At 45.4% G+C, this 12,077-nt stretch overlaps 2 protein-coding genes across 2 annotated transcripts; both read left to right on the top strand.

Annotated features, from left to right (window-relative positions):
* Positions 1-1,156: 1,156 nt before the first annotated feature.
* Positions 1,157-2,075, top strand: LOC120648854. Its single transcript, XM_039925501.1, has 2 exons — positions 1,157-1,484; positions 1,569-2,075. The coding sequence occupies exons 1-2, from the start codon at positions 1,361-1,363 to the stop codon at positions 2,021-2,023; spliced, it is 579 nt and encodes a 192-aa protein (XP_039781435.1). The 5' UTR covers positions 1,157-1,360; the 3' UTR covers positions 2,024-2,075.
* A 2,631-nt stretch (positions 2,076-4,706) lies between these two features.
* Positions 4,707-12,038, top strand: LOC120646670 (filament-like plant protein 4). Its single transcript, XM_039923087.1, has 6 exons — positions 4,707-5,406; positions 7,287-7,387; positions 8,003-8,198; positions 8,449-10,774; positions 10,850-10,910; positions 11,206-12,038. The coding sequence occupies exons 2-6, from the start codon at positions 7,301-7,303 to the stop codon at positions 11,629-11,631; spliced, it is 3,096 nt and encodes a 1,031-aa protein (XP_039779021.1). The 5' UTR covers positions 4,707-5,406; positions 7,287-7,300; the 3' UTR covers positions 11,632-12,038.
* Positions 12,039-12,077: the final 39 nt, after the last annotated feature.

Genomic DNA, 12,077 nt, shown 5'->3' with positions numbered 1-12,077 from the left:
CACTTCCCTCACGTGCCGTCACGTGCGTCGCGCGTGAGCCGACGGTCACCCCTCAATCCTTATCCTCACCCTCACCCTCACCCTCCCACGCACACCCCCGTTGGATCTCGCGAGTCGCGACGCCCCTCTCTGGCGGGCAGCGGCGGCGCCCCTCCTCCATGGCGGCGAAGCTCCGCCTCCCTGCTAGTGCATCCCCGCTCCCTCCCCTCCCAGGTATTGCGCCATGACCCCGGCGCCCTCCCCTTCTCATTTTTCCTGGCTGCGCCTCCCCCTTCCCTCCTAGCTCGCGAGCTGAACCGTGCCGCCCCTGTTCTTCCTTACAGGCGCCGCCCTCCCCGTCTCCCCTGCCCGCGCCGGCCCGGCGGACCCGTCCCCTCCCCTCCCTCGCCGCGGCGACCTAGTTGCACCGGCCCTCATCGTCGTCACCGCATCTCCAGCAAGTCGGCCTTCTCCTCCACCACCGGGCATCACTGAGCCGCGCCATCCTTCTTCCGTCCCAAGGTAAGCAAATCCAAACCGATTTGTTGATTCTCATGTGTGGTGCTTGCTAGATTTGGAACTAATTTTGCTACAACAATGGGTATACATGTATATGTTGCTAGATTTGGAACTATGCCATGCCTATATTATTGTTGTTGTCATTGTTATGTTGTAGATGGATAAGAAGACCAAGGCTGTAATTTGCGTTGCTGCTGCACACATGTTGTTATCAATGGTAGCCGTGATTATTCAGTCTAGAAAATGTAAACGGGGTGAAAGGACTGCTGGTATTACCTATGGGCCTATGGAGGAAAGGGATAGGATGAGAATAGAATACCTAAACAATAAAATTTGGAGGGATGACACAGTTTGTGTGAACATGTTAAGACTTAATAGAGACAAGTTCTTTCGGTTGTGTAGTCTTTTTAGAGATCGTGGTTTGCTTAAAGATACCATTCATGTGTGTGTTGAGCAACAAGTGGGCATGTTTCTAAATACAGTGGGACACAACCTTAGGAATAGGTTAGTTGGAACTAATTTTGATAGATTGGGAGAAACAGTTTGCCGTTATTTCAACAAAGTACTCCATGCTATTGGTCAGTTACGGAGGGAATTAATTAAACCCCCATCCTTGGACACTCCAAGCAAAATTGCAGGGAACTACAGATGGGTTCCGTGCTTTAAGGTGTGAGCCTTATTGCTGTTTTGTTTTCAGATTCATACTAATCTGACCTCAGCAATGTCCCTAATCTTTTCTTGATTTATTTGAAAAAAATAGGATTGTATTGGAGCAATTGATGGTACACATATAACAGTATCTGTTCCTAAGGATATTGAGAATTCATTTCGTGGTAGGAAGTATCATGCCACACAAAATGTTATGGCAGCCGTATATTTTGATGTACGGTTCACTTATGTCTTGGCTGGTTGGGAGGCGGCAGCACACGATGCTCTAGTTTTACGAGATGCATTAGAACGTGAGAATGGTCTTCGTGTTCCACAAGGTAATAGAGTAGCAGGCTCTGAACTTGTGCATACAAATTTGTCATGTTTATAGAAATTTGACCAACCTGTCCATCACATGATAGGCAAATACTACCTAGTTGATGCTGGATATGGAGCAAAGCCGGGATTCTTGCCCCCTTTCCGTGGCGTCTGGTACCACTTGAAAGAATGGGGGAGGGGGAGTAATTCGGTGCAAAATGAGAAGGAGTTGTTCAACCTTAGACATTCCTCTCTTCGTGTCACAGTAGAGCGTGCATTTGGGGCACTAAAGAGAAGATTCAAAAGTCTTGATGATGCCATCACATTCTTCCCTTTTCCAACTCAAGTAGATATTGTTGTTGCTTGCTGCATCATTCATAATTGGGTCATACAAGATGGGGTGGATGATTTTTTTTTGAGGACTATCCAAGCTATGAACAAGCTTCAACAGTCGCTGGACAAGCAAATGACCATGCTGCTATGGTTCATTTCAGGCAACAAATTGCTGATCAGATGTGGTCAGATCGTCAAAACAACAATGTTAACTAATATTGTTTGATGCATTTCATTTGTAAGACATATGTATTGTTCAATTCCATTTGTATTGAACATATTGCTTGCTGTACCATGTGTGTAAGACATTTTTGTTTGATTCCATTTGTATTGGACATATTGCTTGCTGTACCATGTGTGTAAGACATTTTTTGTTTGATTCCATTTGTATTGGACATATTGCTTGTTCATGTGATTGTGCTGAAATTCAAGTTCATGTGTATAACAGGGCGCTGCAACTAAAATTAAGTGTGCAGCTGGACATATAGTTTGCTGATTTTGTTTTTAATTATGTGTTTGTATGACAGGCAATGGATGCAGCTGAAGGACTTGGGGGAACTAGCGGGCCTGCCATATGGACTTCAACAACGTCCGCTTTCATGCTCACTCACCTCTGTAATTTGGTGGCTACTGGCTTGAAGACATCGAAGGGCTTTAAGAAGGTCCATCTCAATGCTTGTGCTAGGGCTATCAATGAGAAGTTCAACACTATGCGCACGGGTGAGCAAGTCAAGAACCATTTGAAAACATGGCAGAAAAGGTTTGCAAAGATAACTAGACTTAAGAAGTTGAGTGCTGCACTATTTGATGAAGATAATTGCATGATTACTCTTGACGCTGAGCACTACAATAACCATATTCAGGTAATCTATACTCCATTTTACCATCATTAGGCTCATGATGAATTTTCAGATTTTGTTGACTAATATGTAGTACATTCTAGGATCATAAGGTTGATGCTGAGTTCTTTAACAAGCCCTCCTGCACTGTAGAGAGATGAAAACAATATTTGGAAATAGCATGGCCATAGGAAACTTTGCAAAGGACTCAAGTGCACCTCTAGGAAGAGACGATAATGATGCTGACAGCCAAGAGGCGGAGGATACTGGATATGATGCAAGTGAAGGTACTACTCAAGGGGCAACATCTACTGCTAGCAGACCCAGCAAGAGGGCAAAGTTAGTTGAAATCGAAGAGGAGGGGTTGATTGGTGCTGTAAAAAATGTAGGTAAAGACCTTGCAAATGCTATACAAATGGTTGCTCATCCGGATGACCTGCCACCAGACCTATTTCCAATGTTGCAGAGCATGCCTGGTTTCAATTCAGCCAACATATCTTATTACTTCCATTATTTGGTTGCAAACCCTAGCATTGGTAGAGCTTTCTACGCCCTGCCATGGGAGAACAAGTTAGATTGGGTTTCAATGTACATCGCTGAGAAGTTTCCTGGACAGTAATGGCGATTTGGATGAGACACATGTTTCTTTTGTTGGGCTTTGTACCCTATGATGTGTAAGCCTTGACCTTATATCTTATAAGGTTTGAACTTGACGTATTGCCTTGAACTTTATATACTTAAGTAAGTCTTGAACTTGCTATATCCTATATTAGTTGTGGCAGCTTTGTAATATGATTTAAGGAAGAGTTGCACCGTGAACTAGCTATATTATTATGACGTATGGTACTGCAATTTCATTACTACTATTTGAATCCTACTATGTCTTATGATTTCAACTATGGTAAACTCACCAAGAAGGTGACCATATTCCCTGATCAACCCTCATCCCTCCATCCAAACAAGAGATGAAGTCACTCCAACCCACTTTGTCCTTGCAACCAAACAAAAAACTAGGTCCAACCCAACCCAGTAACCAAACATAAAACTGGGTCTTACCCAACCCTGAAATCAGGGATGGACCCAACCCATCTCCAAACCAAACACATGGTTAGAGCATGTTTTATAATCTAGCCGGCAGCGGGCTGCAAGCGCGCGCCTGCCCGCGCACGAGGGTGCGGTCCCCACTGGCATTAAATGCTGCCGCAGGCAAAATGAGCCAATAGAAGAGCGACACGGTGTGGCACAAGTTGTCTCAACTGGCTTGGGCGGGCCTCTTTCTCTCTCTTCATTTCTCTCTCTTCATTTCTCTCTCCGTCACGCAGATCCTAGCCTTCCTACCGCCGATCGTAATACTTGCTCTTTGCAGACAGCCCGAGTGGTGACGTGTGATCATTTATTCCAGTTTCAGTGGGAGTTCCATGGACACATATATCTAGACTGGAACTAGGTAACCGTGCTAGATGAGTTTCATGGTGATGAAATTCTCCTCACATCCCATGAAACTCCATCATTCTCTTTCCTTGCCACGTCAACAAAATTGATGGTATTTAATATCATAAAACTCTTGATGAAACATCTACTGAGACCGGCCTTAGTGCACGTTGTAGAGTACTGGTATGACTTTCAGTAGGCAAAATGATTCCGGACTACCCCGGTGCACTAGTGCCATTACGTGATGCCATCAAGCGTGAACGTTGAGTCGGATAGTACCGTGTGTCCTGAAGCAAGAATAGAGACTCCTTTGGAAAAAAAACTAGCTTTTCAAAAAAAAATCCCAAACCAAAGACTTGCTTCAAATAGTATATCTTAAAAACAGAAACCCTGCATTTTTCACTGTTCCGAGATGGTGGTATTACTGTTGCTGTCAATTTTCTCTCTTTTGAGGTGATGTGTAATTCTCTGCTGGCATCACTCCCAGACTCCCTCCCCTCTCTCTCCTCTTTCTTTCATCAGAGCAGCAGCAGAGCTCCCCTCCCAGCTTTTCCCCACTCACCCCACTTTCCACCCTCACCTCCTCCTCCCTGCCATCGCCCCCGCTTTTTAGCCCACCTACCGGCAGCAGACGCAGGCCGCAGCGCCCCCATAACAAAAGCACCCGCACCTCCATTCCCCACCTTTCTCGCAGTCTCGTTCTCCCTCCCTCTTCCCACCTCTTCAAACCAAAACCAAAACCCAAACACCACCACCGCCTCCGCCACTCATCGCCGCGGCAGAGAGCCAAGAGGAGAACCGTATTGCCCAAACCAGGCGAGCCGCAGTGCCGCACGCGCCCGCCCCACACCGCGCCCGCGACGGCCGCACCGAGCCGGGGGGAGGCGCCCGCGCCGCCAGCTACACCAGCCTACGCGCTTTGGCCTGGCGCTAGCGCTCGCAAGTAGTAGCGGGGCTAGCAGAGCAGCGGGGGGCGGGCGAGATTCCAAAGGGAAAAGGCCCCGGGAGCAAAAGGGGAGGCGAGGTGTGGAGGAGGGGAAAAGCGGCGGGAGTGGCCAGTGTGGAGGGGAGGGAGTCCAGTCCAATCCAATCCAATCCAGCCGGACCCCGGCCGACGCGGCTGCCGCAGCGGTGTCTGGCTGGAAGGGAGAAGTGTGCGCGGCAAGCGACGCACGCCACCGACACCGGCACCGACACCCCCGCGCCGATCGGAGCCGCGCGCCAGATCCGACGTCCCGCCGGAATCGCGGCGGATTCCGGCGCCCGCGGCACCGCCTCGGATTTGCATTCCGTTCGGGGCCTCGCCTCCTGATCGCCTCGCGCCCTCGCCTCCCCCCAAGTAAGCGCCCTCTTCCGTTCGCCTTGCGCCCTTGTGCCTGCTTGGTATGTTTTCTGTATTTTCCGTTCCTTGCTATGATGCGGTTGCTCTTCCCGTTCGTTTGGGCAATGCGTGCAGTTATTTTTACTACGTCTTGTTGGGATTTTTTTTATGATCATGTGTTTCGACGGCGGAGTTCCTCTGTTCATGTCGGCCTCTCTGAAGTTTTACTGTGCAGTTTAAACCCAAAATTCTCCACAGTTTCTGAACATCCTTTCCACCGCGCCGCTCGCTTTGTTGTTGCTCCGCCGCCCTCCGGTCTTTCCGCTTCGTGTTTCCTTGTCCTTTCTGGACGGAACTCTTAATTCAGTTGCAGCGAGGATCACTCACGCTGCGTCGGTTGCACACAAATAGTTGCGCTGGGGCAAGTCCGCAAGTGGAGTCGCCATGCTCCCTCTCTGCTAGCTTTCCCCGTCTCACGCTGGTCTGCACTCTACTTCTGAGAAATGGAACATTCCCAACTCAATTTTACCGTGATTTCAATTTTCTTGTCCGTAAAAAGAAGGCACCGGTGCGGCGGCTTACTCACTCCTCCACGGGATAACTGATAAGGGCTTCTAGTACTACCGCTGCTGCTGCCAAGATTAGGACGCCCACCCCGCCGCAAGACACGCAAGGACAATGATGCAACGAGGCATCTGGTTAAAAGCCAAATCCACCGAGCGGAGACCGCCATCAATGTCCGTATCGAGTTTGTGGGTAGTAGTAGCTCCGAGCTTTTAAGCCGGGTCACGCGCGCCTTCCTTACGGCCGGAACCACCGGTTCTTTCACCGGAACGGAGGAGAACGCAGACTTGCTAGAACTGGCAGCTGCAGCGGTGTAACCATTGATTTTTGATTCGTCACCTGTGGCCGGGGGAGCAGTTGGCGTCTGGATAAACATATGCTTCCCCCACGCCGCAATTACTTCCGTGGGCGTCTTTGGTGCCCGTCTTAACTGCGATTCTCGTTCTAAAAAAAACTGCGATTCTTGCCGGGCGGGCCTCCGTTCGCGCAGCTCTACAGCCTGTGCGCTTTGCAGCTGCAACCCAACGCGCGATGATGGTCCATGCGGAGAAGATACCGCGTCAATTGAGCTTCTCAGTTAGGTGCGCACACATGAGTGATAGAGTAATGACAATAAGCTTGCTTGCCCGCGTCAATGCCCTGGCCTAGTTCTGGCATGACGGTGATCGGATCGGGTGTACTGTGCTGTGCTCGCAACTTGGCCTTACGTGGGGCCCGCCCCAACAACGTTGCTGATTGTACCGGGTGTTCTTGCTTGAAGGATTGGTTCCGCAGGGATTCGATTCTTTTGGCCTGCCCTGTCCTATATAGCTGTGGCTCCACTGTGGCAGAAGCTTCTGCCTTTTGATAATTGGATTGGATGTTTACGCGGCCTTCTAGTGGAATTTTAAGATACTTGAGCTGGTGAGGTGCGTTCGGATTTATGAACCCTACATGGCCAAACTGTTGACTGATTGGAGTTCTTGATTGTATTGTTGGGATTATTTTATAGCTATATATAGTAGAATGATTGTGACCTTAAGTGTGGGTAACACTTGCCCAACAACCTTTGTTCCACTAGTTTCTTACTGTGATATGCAAACTGGGGGTCGCTGTGCCAATTATGGAAGTTTTATGTAGTACCTGATTTGTCTAATGGCTGGAGCCATACATTAGTCTCTTCTCTAAATTCTTCACTGTATAATTTAGGTTCACTTACTTTTTAGTTTTGACGTTTCCAGTCTCCGAAAGTGTATATTGGGTTTAATGTGTCCTGCAATGTTATTTTCTTAAAACTCGTTACATGATCTCAGGTAAACTTTGTACTGATTGTACCTTGTGGTCTTGCTTATTAGATACTCTGCAACCAATGGATCGACGCAGCTGGCCTTGGAAGAAGAAATCATCTGATAAATCATCAAACGGAGATGCGTTGCAGAATTCCAATCAAGAACAGGTTTGCCAAGCTTTCTTGTGTAGTATTATTTTAGATTTATCTAAGTGGCAGTGTTTTAAGAGAATATCAACCCTCTTTTTTTTTCCTGCTTTACACGGCCAGAACCAGAAGAAAGATTTGATAGGTGCAATACCATAGGGACCGTTCTGAATTAACTAATGTCACGATCCTTGGTTGCTAGTCCATGCAGACATGTCTCTTTAGTTAATTTTCTCCTCCTTTAGCCATAAGGTTTATTATCTTGACTGTGCCTTCAAAACTATGCCAATGTCCCTTATTGTTATCTTTTCACATGATTCTTTTTATCATTTTCTTTCATGCACCTGGGTGGTGTGGCAAAAGGGTCACATACCACTTGTCAAAGCAACGGTCAGCACTAGTTGCTCATTTTGCTTTATTTTAAAACCCAAAAGCTGGTTGGGCAGTAAATTTATCCATTAATTATGTACTACTCCCTCCATTCTTGAATAGCAAACATATTAGTTCATTTTGAACTAGTTTGCTTGTCCTAAACGGCATGAATTCAAGAACAGAGGTAATATACAAACCTGATTTTAAAGATTTAACTTATCTTTAACGTATACTTCTGTTGAAATAACATTTCCTTCTTTGCAGGAAGATAAAGCTCCAAAATTTGTGCAAGTTTCACCGGAAACATATTCACATCTTACAGAGTCAGAGGGGAAAGTAAAAGTTTTAGAAGAAAATGTGAAGGTCTTGAATGAACAACTCTCTGCGGCACAATCTGAGATCACAACTAAAGATGCACTAGTGAAACAGCATGCAAAAGTTGCCGAAGAAGCTGTATCTGGTGTGCATAAGTTGAACTTCACTTTTCTTTTTGAAACATATTTATATAAACTGTTTTCTTGTTTAGATTTAGATAAAATAATTAGTATGCATCATATTTGGTCTGTTAGTTATGTCTCATGAAAGTAGGCTGGCTTCTCTAGATAAACTTTCTGAGGATAGTATCTTCTGTTTTCTACAAGATACAGCCTAGTTTATGAGACCACTATACTGAACGAATTGGTGACATGATTTATGTTTTGTCATGCTAGGTTGGGAGAAAGCTGAAGCAGAGGCCTCCGCACTGAAGCTTCAGCTAGAAACTGTTACACTGTCTAAGCTCGCAGCTGAAGAAAAAGCTGCCCATCTGGATGGTGCTTTGAAAGAATGCATGAAGCAAGTAAGAACTGTTAAGGAAGAAGGTGAGCAGAAACTACATGATGTAGTCTTTGCAAAAACCAAACAGTGGGAGAAGATAAAGGCAGAGTTCGAAGCAAAATTAGTTGAATTTGAACAGGAACTCATAAGGGCTGGTGCTGAGAATGATGCACTCACAAGATCACTCCAAGAACGGGCAGAATTGCTGATGAAAATTGATGAGGAAAAAGCTCAAGCAGAAGCTGAGATTGAAGTCTTGAAAAGCACAATCCAATTGTGCGAAAGGGAGATAAATTCCCTCAAATATGAACTGCATGTTGTCTCCAAAGAGCTTGAAATCCGCAATGAAGAAAAGAACATGAGCGTGCGCTCAGCTGATGTAGCAACTAAACAGCATCAGGAAGATGTCAAGAAAATATCAAAACTTGAAGCTGAATGCCAAAGATTACGTGGCCTTGTTCGGAAGAAGTTACCTGGTCCGGCTGCACTAGCTCAAATGAAAATGGAGGTGGAGAGCTTGGGCAGAGAACATGGAGACCACAGAGTACGACGATCCCCTGCAAAGAATTCTAGTTTCCATCGTCCTATGTCTCCTATGTCTCCTGTTCCTGATTATGCCATAGAGAACTTACAACACATGCAGAGAGAGAATGAGTTTCTAACAGCTCGTCTATTAACAATGGAAGAAGAAACCAAGATGCTAAAAGAGGCACTGACAAAGAGAAGCAGCGAGCTACAGTCGTCAAGAAGCATGTATGCTAAAACAGCAGGCAAGCTCCGAAGCTTGGAGGTTCAAATGTTGACTGGAAACCAACGTAAGAGTCCAACTCCAAACATGGATATTCACTTTGATGGTGCACTGAGCCAAAATGGAAGTAACCCACCTAGCATGACCTCAATGTCTGAAGATGGTGTTGATGATGAAGGAAGTTGCACGGAATCTTGGGCCAATGCTCTAGTATCTGAGCTCTCTCACTTCAAGAAAGAGAAAGCAGCCAAGAGCAGTGCGACAGAAGACTCCAATAGGTTGGAACTCATGGATGACTTCTTAGAAATGGAAAGATTAGCATGTTTGTCTTCTGAGGCTAATGGCAATGGCAGTACCATCGACAAAATGAAGATAGATGAAGTTGGGGCTACTTTGGCTGGTATTACTGAAGGAGACGGTTTTAAAGATTTGCAGTCAGCTTCACCAATGTCAGAAACCCCATCTAGTAAACAGCAGCTATCTGAGAAATCTTCACTTTTGAAATTGCAGTCAAGAATATCTTCCTTACTGGATTCTGAATCAACAGAGAACAATGCAGGAAAAATGATTGATAGCATTAGAAATATTTTGAAGGATATTGAAGATGAGGCAGATTCGATAAATGCAAATGGGACTCATCACTTGGATGGGACCTTAAGTTCAGGTAGCAAATGTGCCATGGATCAAGAACTAAAGACTGCCATATTGAGGATTCAAGACTTTGTCAAGTTACTTGATCAAGAACTCTCCAAGTTCCAAGGCCAGTCATCTGATTATGATGGGCTATTTGAAAAAACACAACACTTCTCTGCATTAATTGACAAAGTTTTGTCAAATGATAGCGGCCTAAATGACTTTGTCATGGCACTATCTGTTATCTTGTCAAAAACTAGTCAGATTAAGTTCACAATGTCGAGAGACAACAGCAATGAAGCAGAAAGTAATAACTTAGATTGTGTTGACAAAGTGACTCTTCTTGAAAATAAGGTTCAGCCTGAGCCAGTAAAAGACAGTGTTTCTGATCTCTGTACACTATTGCCTCGTTCATCTTCTGATCCTGAGTTTGAGGGGCCTGCTGATGCTGGATTTGATGCTAAGACTGCTCTGAAGATATGCTCACCAGAGGAATATGAACAACTTAAATCTGAGAAGACCAATCTGGAGGTAGAACTAGTGCAGTGCAATGACATAATAGAAGAAACAAAGGTTAGATTAAGTGATATGGAGAAAAACTTGGAAGACCTCACAGCCAAGTTGGCTGACAGTGAGAAATCAAATAGTTTGAGTGAGACACAGTTGAAGTGTATGGCTGAATCCTACAAGTCACTTGAATCGAGAAAAGTTGAATTAGAGAATGAGATAGAAGTATTGCGGTCCAACATAGATACTTTGACAGCTGAACTGACCGATGAAAGACAAAGTCATCGGGAGGACTTAGCCAAATACAAAGACCTCGAGGAGAAGATGGAAAGGTGAAAATCAAATCCTTTGTCATGTAAATTACCATCAGCTTGATTTTTCTTCTGACTTGTTTTTATGATTTGAAGGTATGAGTTGGAGAGGAGTTCAATGTTTGTAGATGAGGATCCGGATACCAATTCAAAGCAGGTACATAGTTCAAAAACATCTAGTTTCGAAAGTTTTTCACATTGATATTGCCTACTTTCTATTCATTTGTAGCTTCTTGATGAAAAATACTGGCAGTACCCCCTTCTGCCTTGTGAATAAAAGGCTTCCAAATCATTAAACATGGCAGCATGAAATTGCATAACATACGCAAGAGCTAAACCCATTTGAACAATTTTCAAGATTACTCTGAGCTGTAGGTTTTTTATGCTGAACTATTTAACATTTCTTGATATGGAATACTTTAACATCTAATTTTATATTTAAATGATGACAGGAGAAAGAGATAGAGGCTGCAGCGGAGAAGCTTGCAGAGTGTCAGGAAACAATACTGATTCTCGGCCGTCAGCTGCAAGCTATGCGTCCTTCAGCTGAGTCTTTAGGTTCTTCACCTAACCGGCAACGTATGGAAGACTTTCTGCAGGATGCTGTAGGAACAACCGCAGGAGAGTCTTCCCAGAAGCCGGCAGGCCAACCTGATACAGACCAGGAAATTCTTGGGGCAGGAAATGAGTCTCCCGTCAATAGATTCAAGACGCACATGACCCCTTCTGACGCTGACGGGAGCCCTTTCCCTTCTCCGAAGAACTCCAAGCGTCCGAAGCATCGTTCGAGATCGTCATCTTCTTCATTCGCTAACCACCAGTTGCCAGAGAAACAGAGCCGCGGATTCAGTCGTTTCTTCACAAAGGGCAAAGAGTAAAAATTTCTCCTTGTTGCCTCATCAGATTTGTTGATTAGTGACGCCGAATGGGTGGGATGGTGGAGGCCCTTAATTTCTGTAGAGCTAGTGGGGCAAGCCTGCTTGTGTATTCTCACAGGTGACGCCGTGGGTTGCTGGAATAATACTCAGCTTGCAGTCCAGCAGGTTGTGGGCGTGGCGAGAGTGTGTGTGGGAATGTAAGCCATCGGTATCTTCTGCTAGAGCTTGTCCGGGTTGCCGTGTGTTTGCTCACAAAAACCTCACTGTACATGTGCTTACTTGGCTGAAGAAGAGCATGGTTGTTGGTTTGTGTTGAATGCTCTTTGTGAAGTAGCCTGTGTGCCTTGGACTGGTTTTTGTTACAGTTAATCTGGGTTAATTACTTAAATGTCAAGGGTGTCGATGTATATTTGTTGACCAGTCTGAAATCCTGATGGCGCTATGCA

The sequence above is a fragment of the Panicum virgatum genome, chromosome 9K (genome assembly GCF_016808335.1).
Source record: "Panicum virgatum strain AP13 chromosome 9K, P.virgatum_v5, whole genome shotgun sequence".
NCBI lineage: Eukaryota > Viridiplantae > Streptophyta > Magnoliopsida > Poales > Poaceae > Panicum > Panicum virgatum.
Note: the sequence above shows the minus strand (reverse complement) of the source record. Positions and strands in the feature narration are given on the sequence as shown.

Bases quoted from the DNA above. Each gene is read 5' to 3' on its own strand.
- LOC120648854 (XM_039925501.1), top strand. From the start codon at position 1,361: ATGGCAGCCGTATATTTTGATGTACGGTTCACTTATGTCTTGGCTGGT. The intron at 1,485-1,568 runs GTAATAGAGTAG...ATCACATGATAG, and splicing joins TGGTCTTCGTGTTCCACAAG to GCAAATACTACCTAGTTGAT.
- LOC120646670 (XM_039923087.1), top strand. From the start codon at position 7,301: ATGGATCGACGCAGCTGGCCTTGGAAGAAGAAATCATCTGATAAATCA. The intron at 7,388-8,002 runs GTTTGCCAAGCT...CCTTCTTTGCAG, and splicing joins AGAATTCCAATCAAGAACAG to GAAGATAAAGCTCCAAAATT. The intron at 10,775-10,849 runs GTGAAAATCAAA...TATGATTTGAAG, and splicing joins CTCGAGGAGAAGATGGAAAG to GTATGAGTTGGAGAGGAGTT.